Source organism: Mustela lutreola, chromosome 5 (genome assembly GCF_030435805.1).
Source record: "Mustela lutreola isolate mMusLut2 chromosome 5, mMusLut2.pri, whole genome shotgun sequence".
Lineage (NCBI taxonomy): Eukaryota > Metazoa > Chordata > Mammalia > Carnivora > Mustelidae > Mustela > Mustela lutreola.
The window spans coordinates 153,132,589-153,149,028 of record NC_081294.1 but is presented as its reverse complement, the minus strand read 5'-3'; the positions used below and the strand labels follow the sequence as shown (position 1 = coordinate 153,149,028).

The window sequence follows — 16,440 nt, the reverse complement described above, 5'->3', positions numbered from 1 at the left end:
ATGCACAGAGTCACATGCTGGAAATATACAAATTTTTCTTCTTTTCATTTTCAATTTTTTCAATTTTTACTTAAATTCAATCTAGTTAACACATAGTGTATTATTAGTTTCAGGGGTAGAATTTAATGATTAATCACTTGCATATAAAATCCAGTGCTCATTAATGTCCTCTTTAATGCCCATCACCCAGTTACCCCATCCCCTCACCCTCTCCCCTCCAGTCACTCTCAGTTTGTTTCCTATAGTTAAGAGTCTCTTATGGTTTGCCTCCCTCTCTGTTTTTATTTTATTTTATTTTTCCCTCCCTTCTCCTATGTTCATCTATTTTGTTTCATAATAGAACATATGCAAGTAATTTCTAAACTATAGGGATATATTTACATTTCCTAAAGGAAGCTTTATAAATCCTCTAATGCAGCATGGGAGCAGTCCAGCAACCAACCATGAAGAATTATAGAGACTAAATTTCTTTCATGTAGGAAATTTCCACTTAAATTATCCATATTTGTTAGGCTGAATCATCAACTAAATAATATTGAAGGTATGTGAAGAGAAAAGAACAGTGCCCAGCAATTAAAACACTCAATAAAAGACAGTTATAGCCAAGAAGAATTAAGAAATAGGTAGATTTAATTCAAAATTCTAAAAATTATAAATAATGACAACAACATCAGTGCATTACTTCTACATGAGGCTTTAGATTTACATGTACTGATCCCTGTGAGGCAGGGCAGGTGTCATGAGTCTCTTTTATTGATGAGGAAACAGATGCTCACAAAAGATGAGTGACTTACCAATATCATGCAAGCAAGAGGTGGCAACACCAAGCATCAGATGCTGTTCCTTCAACGCTGGCTGCTCATCCTGCAATGGTCTAACCCCTTCCTCACGGCCCCTATCACCTCCCAGTTTCTCAAGCTATAAATGAGGGGGTTGAGCATAGGAGTAAGGACCGTGTAGAAGATAGAGACCACCTTGTCATGGCTAGGAGCCCGGTAGCGCTGAGGCCTCAGGTAGATAAACATGGCTGCCCCATAGAAGAGGGAGACAGCTGTCAGATGGGAGGAACAGGTGGCCAGGGCCTTTTTACGAGCCTGAGCAGAGCGCATGTGGAGCACAGCCCTCAGGATGTGAGCATAGGAGGCCACAATGATGGAGAAAGGAAGGAGGAGCATAAAAACACAGCAAGCAAAGAGCAGGGTGTCAAAAAGAGATGTGTCTGTACAGGCCAGTTTCAATAAAGCTGGAACCTCACAGAAGAAATGATCCACACTTCTTGAGCCACAGTAAGGTAGGCTCATGGCTGCCACCATCTGGATAATTCCATCTAGTATCCCAAAGGCCCAGGAACTCCCAGCAATCTGGAGGCAGACCCTCTGACTCATGAGGACAGGATAGTGGAGTGGGTGGCTAATGGCCACATAGCGGTCATAAGACATGAGTCCCAGCAAGAGCCCCTCAGATCCCACAAGAGAGACAAAAAAGCCAATTTGTATGCCACAACCCACAAAGGAGATGGACTTCCTGCCAGAGAGAAAGTTGACTGCCATCTTTGGTGTGATATTACAGACCAACATGAGGTCCATGAGGGAGAGCTGACTGAGGAAGAAGTACATGGGTTTGTGAAGCCGAGGATCTATATAGATGAGGAAGAGGAGGAGAACATTTCCACAGATGGCCACTGTGAAGACCACCATAACCACAGAGAAGAGAACAAGATCAGTCTGGCTATGAGAAAAGATGCCCAAGAGGATGAAGCCATCTATAGATGATTGGTTCAACCATATCCCCATGGCTCAGTTGTTCACAATCACCTGAGAACAGGAACAGAGAAATTCTGAGATTGAGTGACATGTCTTTATTTATCTTTGACTTCTTCAGTCAGTTGTATCTTTTGTAACACATCAAAGCCCAATAACATGTGCTCTGAGACATAAATAGGGTGATCTTTCATATTCCCATGATGTGGAGTATAGGATCTTTGCTAGCTTGTGAAATTGGGCACATATCTATATTTGTATGTATCCATATCAAAGATACTAGGAAATGAATTATTTTATGTGTCACTAGACAATTGGACAATCCTCTTTTAGCAGGAAAATACTGGTTTTCCCTGTATGTTATGATTCTTTTTATCCAGGATTACACAAACTAAGTAAACTATCTCCAATAGGCCTTGAACGAACCATTTCATGTCCAAGAGGTAATTTATATATGTTAACAATAGGGAAGTTAATGGAGATTTACGATATTCTTTATTTTGCTCAGTCCTAACATCTTATAATAATTTTATTTTTTATGACTTAGAGGTCCCTAGATATAAACCATCAGAAAAGCCTCTTGGCTCTACATTCAGAATACTCAGAATCCAACTGATTCTTATCACCCCCCATTGTAACTGCTCCAAGCCACTATCCTCTCTCAGATGGATTATTATAAGCTCCTCTCCAGTTTCCTGGCTTCTGTCCTTGAGAGTCTATTCTCATAGCAGTTTAAATGATTCTGTTAAAATATGTCACATTATGTAACTCTTTTGCTGATAGTATATCCGTGTCTACAAAAATTACTCAAAATAAAATTGAAATCCTGGCAGTGGCAAGGCCCTATGTATATATCATACACACACACACACACACACACACACACACACACACACAGTACCTCTGACCTTATCTCCTATCATGCCCCTTTCACTCACTGTGTATTCTTGAATTTCCTTAGACAAACTAGACACACTCCCACCTTTGGGATTTTGCATTTTCTTCTCTTTGGAATGTTCTTTCTCCAGACTTCTATCTCTTACCTGCTTCAGATCTTTACTCAAATGCCTACCCTATAGAGATGCCTTCTGTAAGGTCATATTAAGACCAAAAATGTCTTGCACCCTCAAGCCCTCCCTGCTCTTGTTTTTTTCCCCATAGCACTTACACAACTTACCATACATTGCTTACATTTCTCTACTTTTTTCCTCTACATTGCTTTCTATTTTTTTATTGTGTTCAATTAGCCAACATATAATACATCATTAGTCTTTGAAGTTGCATTCAACTATTCATAGTTACATATAACACCCTGTGCTCATCACATTTCTCTACTTTTATGATTTGTCTCATCCCACTGGAACATAAGCACCATTTATTATTCACAATGACATTGGCAGATCCTAGAATGGTTTCCCAGGTCATAGTATAATCTCAAAACATATGTGTTGACTGAATAAAATAGTACATGATAAAGTGAAATATAACTGAAACTTTCATTTTCTGAAGGCAGAAAGACTCCTCTTTTAATTGCAGGAGCCCTCATTCTTTTTTATTATTATTATTTCAATTCAATTAGTCAACATACATTACATCATTAGTTTTTGATATAATGTTCAATAACTCATTAGTTGCCTGTAACACCCGGTGCTCTTCACATCACATGACCTCCTTAATGACCATCACAAAGTTACCCCATCCCCCCACCCACCTTCCTTTCTGCAACCTTCAGTTTGTTTCCCACAGCCCTGTTCTTGACCTGAATGTACTACTTCACTGCCCTATTCCTTCTTCTGAGGATAAGTGAGTGATTTAGTAAGAAATATCTCAGGTATTTTTAAAAGATTAGAGTTTTTCCACAAATGCATGATAGAAGCATCTAGCAGATGTTTGTGTGGGGTGTATTCATGTCTACCTTATCTCCTTACAAAGAGGAAATCAGGTAACCCCACAGGACATGTTCTCTGTGTAAAGACTTAGGGTAATTTTCTAAACTAGAATGGTCCTACATAGATTCAGCACTAAGAATGTAGGCTGTGTGGGTCGTGTCCCTACAGCAGGAAGTATATCCTGATTTGTACCAATGAAGATGTGCCCAGGTATCCTTGCCACCACCAACACCCAGGTATGATGTTGGGGAGGGTTGTTCTACAAGAGTAAATAACTATTCCAATAGCCTTCAAATATTATCTTGGATATACCAGCCCCAAACTGAGCCAATCAACTGAATAAACCAGGTCCCCCAGACCTCATCAAAACTTCTTCCTCAATTAAAACCACATTGAGATATCACCTTACACCAGTTAGAATGGCCAAAATTAACAAAACAGGAAACAACATATGTTGGAGAGGATGTGGAGAAAGGGGAACCCTCTTACACTGTTGGTGGGAATGCAAGTTGGTGCAGCCTCTTTGGAGAACAGTTTGGAGATTCCTCAAGAAATTAAAAATAGAACTTCCCTATGACCCTGCAATTGCACTCCTGGGTATTTACCCCAAAGATACAGATGTCGTAAAAAGAAGGGCCATCTGTACCCCAGTGTTTATAGCAGCAATGGCCACGGTTGCCAAACTATGGAAAGAACCAAGATGCCCTTCAACAGACGACTGGATAAGGAAGATGTGGTCCATATACACTATGGAGTATTGTGCCTCCATCAGAAAGGATGAATACCCAACTTTTGTAGCAACATGGACGGGACTGGAAGAGATTATGCTGAGTGAAATAAGTCAAGCAGAGAGAGTCAATTATCATATGGTTTCACTTATTTGTGGAGCATAACAAATATCATGGAGGACAAGGGGTGTTAGAGAGGAGAAGGGAGTTGGTGTAAATTGGAAGGGGAGGTGAATCATGAGAGATATGGACTCTGAAAAACAATCTGAGGGGTTTGAAGTGGCATGGGGATGGGAAGTTGTGGTACCAGGTGGTGGGTATTATAGAGGGCACGGATTGCATGGAGCACTGGGTGTGGTGAAAAAATAATGAATACTGTTTTTTTCTGAAAATAAATTAATTAATTTAAAAAAAAACTTCTTCCTCCTTTACTGAGGATAATCAGTTTTACCAACTGTGTGCAGAGGCACTCAGCCACATGCACCTTCAAAGAGTTGCACTTCATACCTTTCCTTCCTCCCAACTCTATAATACAATACTACACAGGTGAAAAAAATGACATTTCTCTCCCTTCCTGGACAGCTCTTCTGAACTCTGATTCTTAAATCTACTTATACTCAACACCTCCACTTGGATGTCTAGTGGGCTTTTCCTATCTAAACTGGCCAGACAGAACCCTTGGTCTCCCCTGTGGAAACAGCTGTTTTTCTTCTGTCTTCTCAGTTCAATTAATGGCAAGTCTGTCAGTTGCTCAGGACAATAACACATGGTACATTTTTGACTCCTCTCTCCTCACACATATCCCAACTTCAGATCCCTGCTGACTCTTCCTGAAGAATGTATTCACTCCTGGATACATCTCACTCCTGCAAGTCCCAGCTGGCTACACCATCATCACACTGGATGATGACAAAGGCTCTCAGCTGGATTCCTCCCCCTTCTGTCCTTGCTCCCACTTTAGTCTATTTGTAAATAGCACTAGAGTGAAGTTGTTTCTATAAAATAAAAGACCAAATGCTTCAGGAATAAATGAAGACTCAACTAGCTAGCACACCATCATTATTCAGACCTCTTTTTCTTTTGCTTTCTCTGGAATTTACTCTACTCTGGTGTCACTGGCCTCCCTGCATTTCAGGAGGAATTGGTACATGCTCTAACTTCTTCATGTAAGGCCCTTCCCAGATATGCTCAACATTGTTCCCTCACCTACTCTACCAGGCCTTACTCAACACCTCTTTGGCATTGAAGTCTTTCTTCCTTCCCCATTTCTTCCCTGCCCTTGTACTTCTCAGAACACTCAACACCATTAGGCATTCCACATTTAATTAGCATGGATTTATTTTCTGTTTTCCCAGCTAGAACATATATTCTTGATGCCATGTTTGCTCATGGGGGGGATCCCCAGATCCTAGAAAAGTACTGGCATATATTATATTCTCAGTAAATTTTGTTGAATAATTAACTATAATATGGAAACACCTCACCATTTTAGCATCTCACATGTTCAGTTCCTGCTCTCTAACTTCATTTATTTCATGGGTGTTTAGTTAATGCCTTCATTTTGTCCCTCAAAATGATACCATAAAAGGAGCCACTTTGTCTCTACAGTATAATTTTGGGGACAGGTTAATTTAACTCTATGTCTTATATAGGCTCTTCTTCCTTTCCTTCACCTGCATTTCTTGTCACTCATGCTTTGCCTTTCTGCTTTAGATCACTCTTTAATCCAGGAGACCATCACTGAGACCCACAATCTAGACAGATGGATAAATAGATCAAAGGAAGAGGACTAGAAGAAAGATCAGTGATAGACATAACACTAGAAAGAATAGGCTCAAGCCCTCCATCCCCACCCCCCACAAAATCTGAAAGAGGCAGATAATAAGAGAAAAATGAAATGCTAATAAACAAACAGAAGTGGAGAAATAACCTGCAATCAGCAATAGAAACTGCAAGGAAGAGGTAAGGGGGTGATAGGGAAAAGACCCTCACTCACCTTTGAGTGGAATCCTTTGAAGAAAAAAATTCAGCAGATATCCTGTGGAGGAGTATCTAACACCAAAATAATTTCATTTTCCTTCCTTGAGCTTATACTTACTGGATCAGAGGAGAAAAGAAGGAACCTTCCAGCTTCATCCTACCTCAGCCCCTCACTCACCTCTCAATCAGGCTATCAAAGCCCTTGTCACCCTCGCACTCCTGTGGCTCTCTCACTCAGAGAGTAAGACCCAAAAAGACAAAAGCCTTTTCTCAGCAAAAGTGGAAAGAAAGAAAGGAGACTTGGTCAAGGAGCTGGTGGTGGACCCAGAACCACCACCTTGCATCCCAGCCCACCCACAGATACCCACCCACATTCTACAAGCTGCCTGTAGCGCAGATTGCAGCTGTCTCCAACTGCCCATGCAAGTACTTAACACTGAACCTGAGCAAGGAGAGTGAAGCTGATGGATCCCAGGGGAGCCCACAAACTCCAGCTCTGGAATAGTAGTTCCCAAGCTTACAATTAAAGAAACCCAAACAGGGAGCTTGGGGACATGACCAGAGAAGGGCCAGTTGGCATAGTCTGAGTAAACCTGGTCAGGAGAGGAAATCTTCTTTAGGTACTCTACTTCCGACTGCAGACACATTCCTACATCCCTAGTGACTCTAAGGACCCTCAGAAGGTCTCCATCTGTGGCTGTCCCAGTAGTCTGCCTCTGTACCATGCAATCCACACCTGTTCTTTACCTGTCCCATGAAGTCACCCTATATCTATGGAGGGTCTATTATACACGGCACACTAGGTGACACATTGTATTTTAATGAAAATTGGAGACTTAACACAATCTAGCCTTATGGACATTATAACCCAGTGTAAAGGAAAGAAGAATACCCACAAGCCTTATGGACATTATAACCCAGTGTAAAGGAAAGAAGAATACCCACATTCAGAAGAGTCAAATGGTGGCAGAGACCTGTTTTTTTCTCAAAACTATCAGATGTTTCCCTAAACTCAGTGCCTTTCACAGTTTGGTGTGGATAGCTCTGTGGTCTATGGATATTACACCTACCTTCCCAGTGTAATCATGGACAACACTTTCTCACCATCAGAAGAGTTTCTTCAAAAGCCAGATTGGATGACAGTTTTACAGTTTTACAGTTGTCCTGTTTTTGCCCTTATTATAATGGAAGCAGGTCAATTTCACAATGGACATTTCATTGGAAACCAATCAGCCAGATAGCCAATTTATCTTTTGAGTTTTTAGTTTTATTTGACTGGTTTTCATTTGATTTTCATAATAGTAAAGAAAAAATGTTTTACCTGCCATACAAAGCTCTTGGGGCTTCAGTTGGAGACTGATACAAAGATACAGATTGGATCAGAGGGCTAAGAGAAGGGACATTGATGGAAGATCTTAGAAAACACAGAAAAAATAGGCCTTCTGCCAATTGGTGTTCCAGGGACACCAATCTGGCTTTTGAAGAAACTCCTTATAGCCATTTCAGACTCTTCTGTTCCTGTTTCCTTTCCTACTTCACTACCTACTAATCTCTCTGGTTACAGTACCTAATTGAAGAGTTCCCACATCCACACATTCTTGTTCAAGTTGTTCTACTGGAACTTAGTTTGCCAGATTTGTATTTCCTATTGAAACTTCATTCTATAAAGTCTCATCTAAAACTCATTGTTATTATTCTTGCCATCCACAGATTCAATCCACAACCACTTCAGCCTCTGTAAACCCCACTGGACTCTTGTCTGTACAATTTGCGATTATATTTGTTCTGCCATGTGAAATCTGTTATATTACCCTTTATCTAACCCACATGGTGATTGGGTGGAACTTGATTGTATAAAAAAAAAAATTCAGCTTTACTTTAAGCTAGGACTACCTTCATACCTGGAATCTTCTTGCCCACCTCTTGATGGATATCAGACTGATTGCAGAGCTGTCTAGTCAGATTCAGGTATAAGTCTCATCCTACTTAGCTAATCAAGACTGGCTTTCAGTAGGCTATGATCCAGCCTTATCAAAGTCATGATTTAAATCACCCATCTAATTCAAATCCTATCTGATTACCTCTGCTTAGCTCAGGCCTGACAGGGTTTGGGGGGTCCACCATGAGGAAGAGGACAAGTATCTTTCCTTTCACTATTTCTCCTGCTTCTTTTTTTTTTTTTTTTAACTTAGGTCTCCCTCTTCCTTCCTTGGTTTGCTGGGGTAGGAAGAAGGATTATTTTGTATGTCAATGGGGCAATCTGTTGCAGACTATAAGTATCATCTGTATTGGGATATCCAAAGTCTAATGTGTGATCAATCTGTCTACCTACCTATATGTCTTCTATCTATCATCTATCTAGCTAGCTAGCTATCTACCATCATCTATCTACCCATATATCATCTATCTATCTATCAGTCATTATCTATCTATGTATATCTGTCATCTCTCCCTGTTGATCGGTGTTGAATGCCCTCCCCAGTCTCTGATATAGGTGGACAGTCTACAGTTTACTTTTTGTGATGCCCTCATTTCCTATCCTGGGATTTAGCTTTTAGCCCTCCACACTGACCACTCTCAGAATTTTCAAGAATCCTTAAGATAGTGATTTTATGAAGCATCTACTTCACAAATATACAATCTAGTCATCTTGGCCCAGCACTTTTGCTGCACTCTGTTCTTCCCTTGTCAACACAATCTGCTCCAGCTTGTCTTATAACTTCACAATTCTCCAAACATCAGTTCTATATTTGCTTATGTCCACAGTTTTCCTGAAAAAACATAGGTCATCTTTGGAAATCTCTCACCTGCCTTGACTGCATGGAATTAGAGCCATAAGTGTCTGTAATTAGTGAACCTTCATCCAAGATATGAAGAACCAATTCCATTTCGAGGAGTGTACTCAAGGAGGGGAACTTTTAAGATCTGAGTTAAGATGGTGGGAAAGTAGGGGACCCTAATTTCATTTGGTCCCTGGAATTCAGCTAGACAGTTATCGGATTATTCTGGACACCTGCAAAATCAACCAGAGATCTGAGAAAAGAATTCTACAAATAGAAAAATGACCACTTTTTGCAAGGTAGGAGGTGCAGAGATGTGAATCCAAAGTGATATCTCAGAAAATAAACCATAAGACTATTGTGAGTGCTGTGAAATGTGCAAGCCTGATGATTCACAGACCTGTACCCCTGGGGCAAATAATATATTATATGTTAATATAAATAAATAAATTAATTAATTAAAAAATACAAAAAGAAAACAAAAGAAAAGAAACCATGGGGCAGGGAGCCTCCATAAACTGGGAACTGGAAAGTGGTATAAGCAGCAGAGCACAAAATCAGAACTTTTAGAAGTCTGGTCCAGTGGGAAACATCCTTATTTGAAACGCACTCAGCAGATGAAGGGGGACAGAATCCCAAGTGGGACAACATGGTCTCTGGATCCCCAGGGTCACAAAAAGAACTGGGGTGCCTGAGCATGATGGAGTTCCCAAATATTGGAGTGGGGAAGCCAGTTGCAAACAGGGTGCCCAGGCACCTACTGTTTGCTTGATGTTGCCATAAACCAGGAACCACTGCACAGTCAGGTTACTACTTTCCAAGCAGGGACTCAAAAAGAGGCAGAACCATAGCAAACCCACCTTCTCCCCCCAGGATGAGGAGTGCAGGGTGTGCCGCAGGAGTCCCTAAAGTTTAGAGACTTGAAAAGGGGTTACATGCCTGAGATAAAAATGCTCAATCACAGGCTGGGGGAACAGAGTTCTGACAGAAGACAGGGAGACAAGAGTGACTGACTGATTTTCTGTGAGGGCCCACTGAAAAGTGGTGGACATGAACATTCAGCTCCAGAGCTAGAGATCAGGGCACCACCATTTTCACCTTGCACATTGGTTCCAGAGCCATTTACACTGAGCCTGGCCCCCAGGCAAGGGGGTTGCAATTGCACCTGGGCAAAGACTCATGTGCTCTCTCTCGCTCTCTCTCATAAATAAATAAATAAAATATTTTTTTAAATGGAAGCTCTAACTGCTAGGATAAACAAGGCAGAATAGAGAGTCAATGATATAGAAGACAAAATGGTGGAGAATAAGAAAGATAAGAGAAAGAGATATAAATGACTACTGGATCATGAGGGGAGAGTTTGAGAAATCAGCAATACCATAAAGTGAAAAAATATTAGAATAATTGAGGTCCCCAGAGAAAGAACAAAGAGAGAGGGGGGCAGGAGGTTTATTGAAACAAATTATAGCTGAGAACTTCCGTAACCTGGGGAAAAAAATAGGCATTCATCTAGGAGGTACAGAGAACCTCCCTCAAAATCAATAAAAATAAATCAACACCCTGATATGTATTAGTGAAGCTTGCAAATTTTAGAGATAAAGAGACAATCTTAAAAGCAGCTCAAGACAGAGGTCCTTAATTCACAAGGGTAGAAATATAAGGCTGGCAGCAGACTCGTACATAGAGACCTGGCAGCCAGAAAGGATGGGCATGATATACTCAGGATGCTACATGAGAAAAATATGCAGGCAAGGTCATTCAGAAGAGAAGGAAAGATAAAGAGCTTTAAGAAAAAACAGAAACTAAAAGAGTTTGTGATCACTAAACCAGAACTGAGAGAAATACTACAGAGGATCCTTTAAGGAAGAGAGAGACCAAAGGTAATATAGACCAGACAGGAACAGAGACAATATACAGAAACAGAGACTTTATGGGTAATACAGTGGCAGAAAGTTCATATTTTCCAACAATTACTTGGAAGGTAAATGGTCTAAATGTTCCAATCAAAAGACACAGTGTATTAGATTGGATAAAAAATAAGACCCATAAACTCACTGATACACTGCTTATAAGATACTCACTTGAGACCCAGAGGCACCTCCAGATTGAAGGTGAGAAGGTGGATAACCATTTATCATGCTAATGGACATCAAAAGACAGCTGGGGTAGCCATCCTTTTCTCAGACAAATTAAAAAGACTTTAATAAGATTTGAAGGGGGGGCACCTGCGTGGCTCAGTCAGGTGGGTATCTGCATTAATCTCTAGTCATGATCCTGGGGCCCTAGGATCAAACCCCACATCTAGCTCTCTGCTCAGCTGGGAGTCTGCTTGTCCCTCTCCCTCTACCCCTCACCTTCTTTTCTCTATCTCTCTCTCAAATAAATAAATAAAGTCCTTTTTTAAAAGAAAGAGTTGGACAAGGACTCTATATTGTAATTAAGGGTCTATCCAACTAGAAGATCTAATAATTACAAATATTTATGCCCCAAACTTGGGAGCAGCTAATTTTATAAACCAAATAATAACAAAATTTAAAAAAACACATTGGAGAAGAGACAAGATGACAGGGAAGTAGGAGGAGGCGCCCTTTCAACCTGTACCATAAAGTGAGCTGATTACCTTCCAAAGAACTCCAATCACCCATGAAATCAGCCTGAGATCAGAATTAAACACGTCTGGATCTCTACCAGAGCAGAAGACACCAGTGGGCAGGTAAAGCGGAGTGGGAAAGTCCGACTGATAATGGAAGATAAACAAAAGGGGGAGGGAGCCACCAGAGGTGACCCGTTGTAAAGTAATATCCCAATACGAGAGTGCCCTGCGTCTGGGGACCAGCATTAACTCAGGAGTCTGGTAGAAAGCACTCAAAAATAGCAAAGGATCACCAGGGGGAAATTGTGGGAATCGGGGTGTTAGGGTCAGGGGCTTAAGTCCCCAGACCCAGGACAGCTACCCCTGGTGCAGAGCCAGAGAGAGTGCGGCAGAGAAACCAGGTCTCAGTCCCTGAACCACCAGCGCGCCTGAGAGCGCCAGGCTCCCGTGAGGGGCTGGGAGCCACGCCAGCCAACAGAAGCACAGCCATTTTGCAGTCCCCATGCGAGTGCCCTGCGGTGCCATCAGAGTCCGAGTCGTGCCCCATGCTCTCCCCTGAGAGAGGTGCGCACAGGCACCAGCCCGGTGCTCTCAGACCCAAAGACACCAGGCACTCCCAGCCGGGGCCAGCGGGAAAATCTCAGTGTGTGACTGCTACTTGGAACTTCTCTGGCAGTCTGGAGCTGCCCAGACAGCTGCCGCTGCCATGGTTTTGGGTACAAGCAAAAAATCCTGAGTCCCCAGGGACCACGACTGGGAACCTGCTCTGCCAGCGGCCAAGGTGGGGTTTATTTGGGCTCTGCAGCCAGACTGAGGCTTCTCTCTGAGAGGGAGGTACCTTTCCTCTAAACCTACAAAAACCATCAAAAACGGTCAAGGCAAGAGAGAAAAACAAAAGTGAACAAGTATAAAAACCTCCTGAGAACAAAAGCCTGAAAAAACAGGTTCCTCAGAGCCCACCCCCTTGAGGGGGGCGGGAGGACTTAACTCAGAGAACATCATTGACTGAAAACCCACGTGGCAGACCCCTCCCCCAGAAAACCAACCAGGAAAGGAAAAAAGAAAAAAGATGACAAGAGAACAACCACCACTACTTCATAGGACAATTTTTATTATTAATTCGTTCCCATTTTTCTGGCTCATTCTTTTTATATACACAATTTTTTATTATTATATAGATAATTTTTAACCTATTTACCGTCACAGTGAGATGTCCAGTACATCAAATTCCATAATAACCTTCTAACCTGAACTTTTGATACATACACCTGTGTTTTCCTTTTGCATTTCTATTTTTTAAATTTTTTTTAAATTTTAGTTTAGTTTAGTCTAGTTTATTCCTTTTTTAAATTTTATTTCCTAATATTCATATAGAGTTAAACTTCAAGGTAATCCCCTTTCCCCAATCCATGCACCCCTATAGGTAAACCAATTCCTAATCCCCCTTGATCTTAGGAAAGTTGAGTCCTTTAACAAAGATCTCAAGATACATCCAGGAAGAATCAAAACAACCTTCCTCACCCACACTGAGAATTTACAACCACTCTCCCATCTTTTTCTTCCACCAGTGTTTCTGTGTTTTTGTGTTTGTCCTGATAGTATATAAATCTTATACTCGGGGTTCTTTTTGACGAGGTTCTTCCTTGTATATATATATATATATGCAAATATATATACCTTTTTTTTCTCTTGTCATATACTTTTATCAGTCTTTTTGTTTGTATACTTCATAAATCTTACCTTGGGGCCCATTTGACTGAACCTTCTCTTTTATCTCACCTTTCGTTCCTATAACTCTCTCTCTCTTTTTTCCTTTTCCTTTTCTTTTTCCTCTCATTTGGGTGGGGAACCCTGATTGCTCAGAAGCATTCCAGGGTGCACCTTGACTGCACCACGGTCGATACATCCAGTTACACCCGTTCAGCCATCTCTCACCAAAATCTCTCCCTAGGAGGAGGAGTACCCAACAGAAGAAAAATACAGAGGATGGGCCTTCTGCAACAGAGCTAACAGCTATCAACATAGACAATATATCGGAAAGAGAATTCAGGCTAACAATTATCCAAGCAATAGCGAGGTTGGAGAAAGCCATGGGTGACCAAACAGAATTGATTAGGGCTGAACTGAAAACGACCAGAGATCATGTTTTCAATGTTAGGGAAGAGCTGAAAGCTACCAGGGATGAGCTTCACAATGCTCTCAATGAGTTCCAATCTAATCTAAATTCTCTCAAAGCTAGAGTAACTGAGACAGAAGATAGAATTAGTGATCTGGAGGACAAACAGATAGAGAGAAAGGATCAGGAGGAAACCTGGAACAAACAGCTTAGAAACCACGAAAACAGAATCAGGGAAATAAATGATGCCATGAAACGTTCCAACGTCAGAATTATTGGAATCCTTGAAGGAGAGGAGAAAAAAAAAAGTCTAGAAGATATAGTGGAACAAGTTCTTCATGAAAATTTTCCGAATCTCGTGAATGGAACCAGCATTCATGTACTAGAGGCCAAACGGTTTCCCCCCAAGATTAGAGATTCTTGAAAGTCCTCGAGACACCTAATAGTAAGAATGAAGAATTATAATTGTAGGCAGAACCTCTTGAAAGCAGCTAGGACAAAGAAGATCCTTACGTACAGAGGAAAGCCCATCAGAATAACGTCAGACCTGTCCACAGAGACCTGGCAAGCCAGAAAGGGCTGGCAAGATATATTCAGGGCACTGAATGAGAAGAACATGCAGCCAAGAATACTTTATCCAGCAAGACTGACATTCAAAATGGGTGGAGAGATAAAGAGTTTCCAAGACCGGCAAGGATTAAAAGACCATGCAATCACAAAGCCAATACTGAAGGAAATATTAAGTGGGCTTCTTTAAAGGAAGAAAAAGCCCAAGAATAGCATTGAACAGAAATAGAGAGACAATCTACAGAAAGAAAGACTTCAAGGTAACACGATGTCAATAAAAATGTATCTATCCATAATCACCCTCAATGTGAATGGCCTAAATGCACCCATAAAATGGCACAGGGTTTCAGACTGGATAAAACGACAGGACCCATCCATATGTTGCCTATAAGAGACCCATTTTGAACCTAAAGATACACCCAGACTGAAAGTGAAGGGATGGAGAAGCATCTTTCATGCCAATGGGCCTCAAAAGAAGGCTGGGGTAGTGATTCTCTTATCAGACAAATTAGATTTTAAACTAAAGACTGTAGTCAGAGATACAGAAGGACACTAAATCATTCTTTTTTTAAAATTTTTTATTTTTTATAAACATATATTTTTATCCCCAGGGGTACAGGTCTGTGAATCACCAGGTTTACACACTTCACAGCACTCACCAAAGCACATACCCTCCCCAATGTCCATAATCCCACCCCCTTCTCCCAAACCCCCTCCCCCAGGTAGGAGAAGAATAAATGAAACAAGATGGGATTGGGAGGGAGACAAACCATAAGTGACTCTTAATCTCACAAGACACTACATCATTCTTAAAGGGACTATCCACCAAGATGATCTAACAATTGTAAATATCTATGCCCCCAATATGGGAGCAGCCAATTACATAAGAAAACTGTTAATTAAGATAAAGAGTCATATTGATATGAATACACTAATCGTTGGAGATCTGAACACGCCTCTCTCAGAAATAGACAGATCATTGAAGCAGAAAATCAATAAAGAAACAAGAGCATTGAATGACACATTGGACCAAATGGACCTCATGAATATATACAGAACATTCCACCCTAAAACAACAGAATACTCATTCTTCTCAAGTGCACATGGAACCTTCTCCAGAATAGACCACATACTGGGTCACAAATCAGGACTCAACTGATACCAAAAGACTGAGACTATTCCCTACACATTCTCAGATCACAATGCTTTGAAACTGGAGCTCAATCACAAGGGAAAGTTCCGAAGGAACTCAAACACCTGGAAGCTAAAGACCACCTTGCTTAAGAATGCTTGGATCAACCAGGAGATCAAAGAAGAACTGAAACAATTCATGGAAACCAAGGAGAATGAAGACACTTCTGTCCAAAACCTATGAGATACAGCAAAGGCGGCCCTAAGGGGGAAATACATAGCCATCCAAGCCTCCCTCATAAAAAATTGAAAAATCCAGAACACACCAGCTGTCTCTACACCTTAAAGAACTGGAGAATCAACAACAAATTAAACCAACTCCACACATAAGAAAGGAAATCATCGGGACGCCTGGGTGGCTCAGTTGGTTAAGCAGCTGCCTTTGGCTCAGGTCATGATCCCAGCGTCCTGGGATCGAGTCCCACATCGGGTTCCTTGCTCTGCAGGGAGCCTGCTTCTCCCTCTGACTCTGCCTTCCACTCTGTCTGCCGGTGCTTGCTCTCGCGCTCTCTCTCTCTCTCTCTCTCTCTGATCTCTCTGACAAATAAATAAATAAATAAATAATCTTAAAAAAAAAAGAAAAGAAAGGAAATCATCAAGATTAGAGCTGAGATCAATGAGGTAGAAACCAGAGATACAGTAGAATGTATCAATGAAACTAGAAGCTGGTTTTTTAAAAAGAATCAATAAGATCGATAAACCATTGGGCACACTAATCCAAAAGAAAAGAGAGAAAGCTCAAATTCATAAAATTATGAATGAAAAGGGAGAGATCACAACTAACACCAAGGAAGTAGAAACAATCATCAGAAGTTATTATCAACAGTTATATGCCA

General features: G+C 41.1%; 1 protein-coding gene across 1 annotated transcript; it reads right to left on the bottom strand.

Annotated features, from left to right (window-relative positions):
* Window positions 1-845: 845 nt before the first annotated feature.
* Window positions 846-1,793, bottom strand: LOC131831205 (olfactory receptor 2V1). The gene has a single exon (XM_059173379.1). It carries the CDS (start codon window positions 1,791-1,793, stop codon window positions 846-848), a length of 948 nt encoding a protein of 315 aa, XP_059029362.1.
* Between the last annotated feature and the right edge of the window lie 14,647 nt (window positions 1,794-16,440).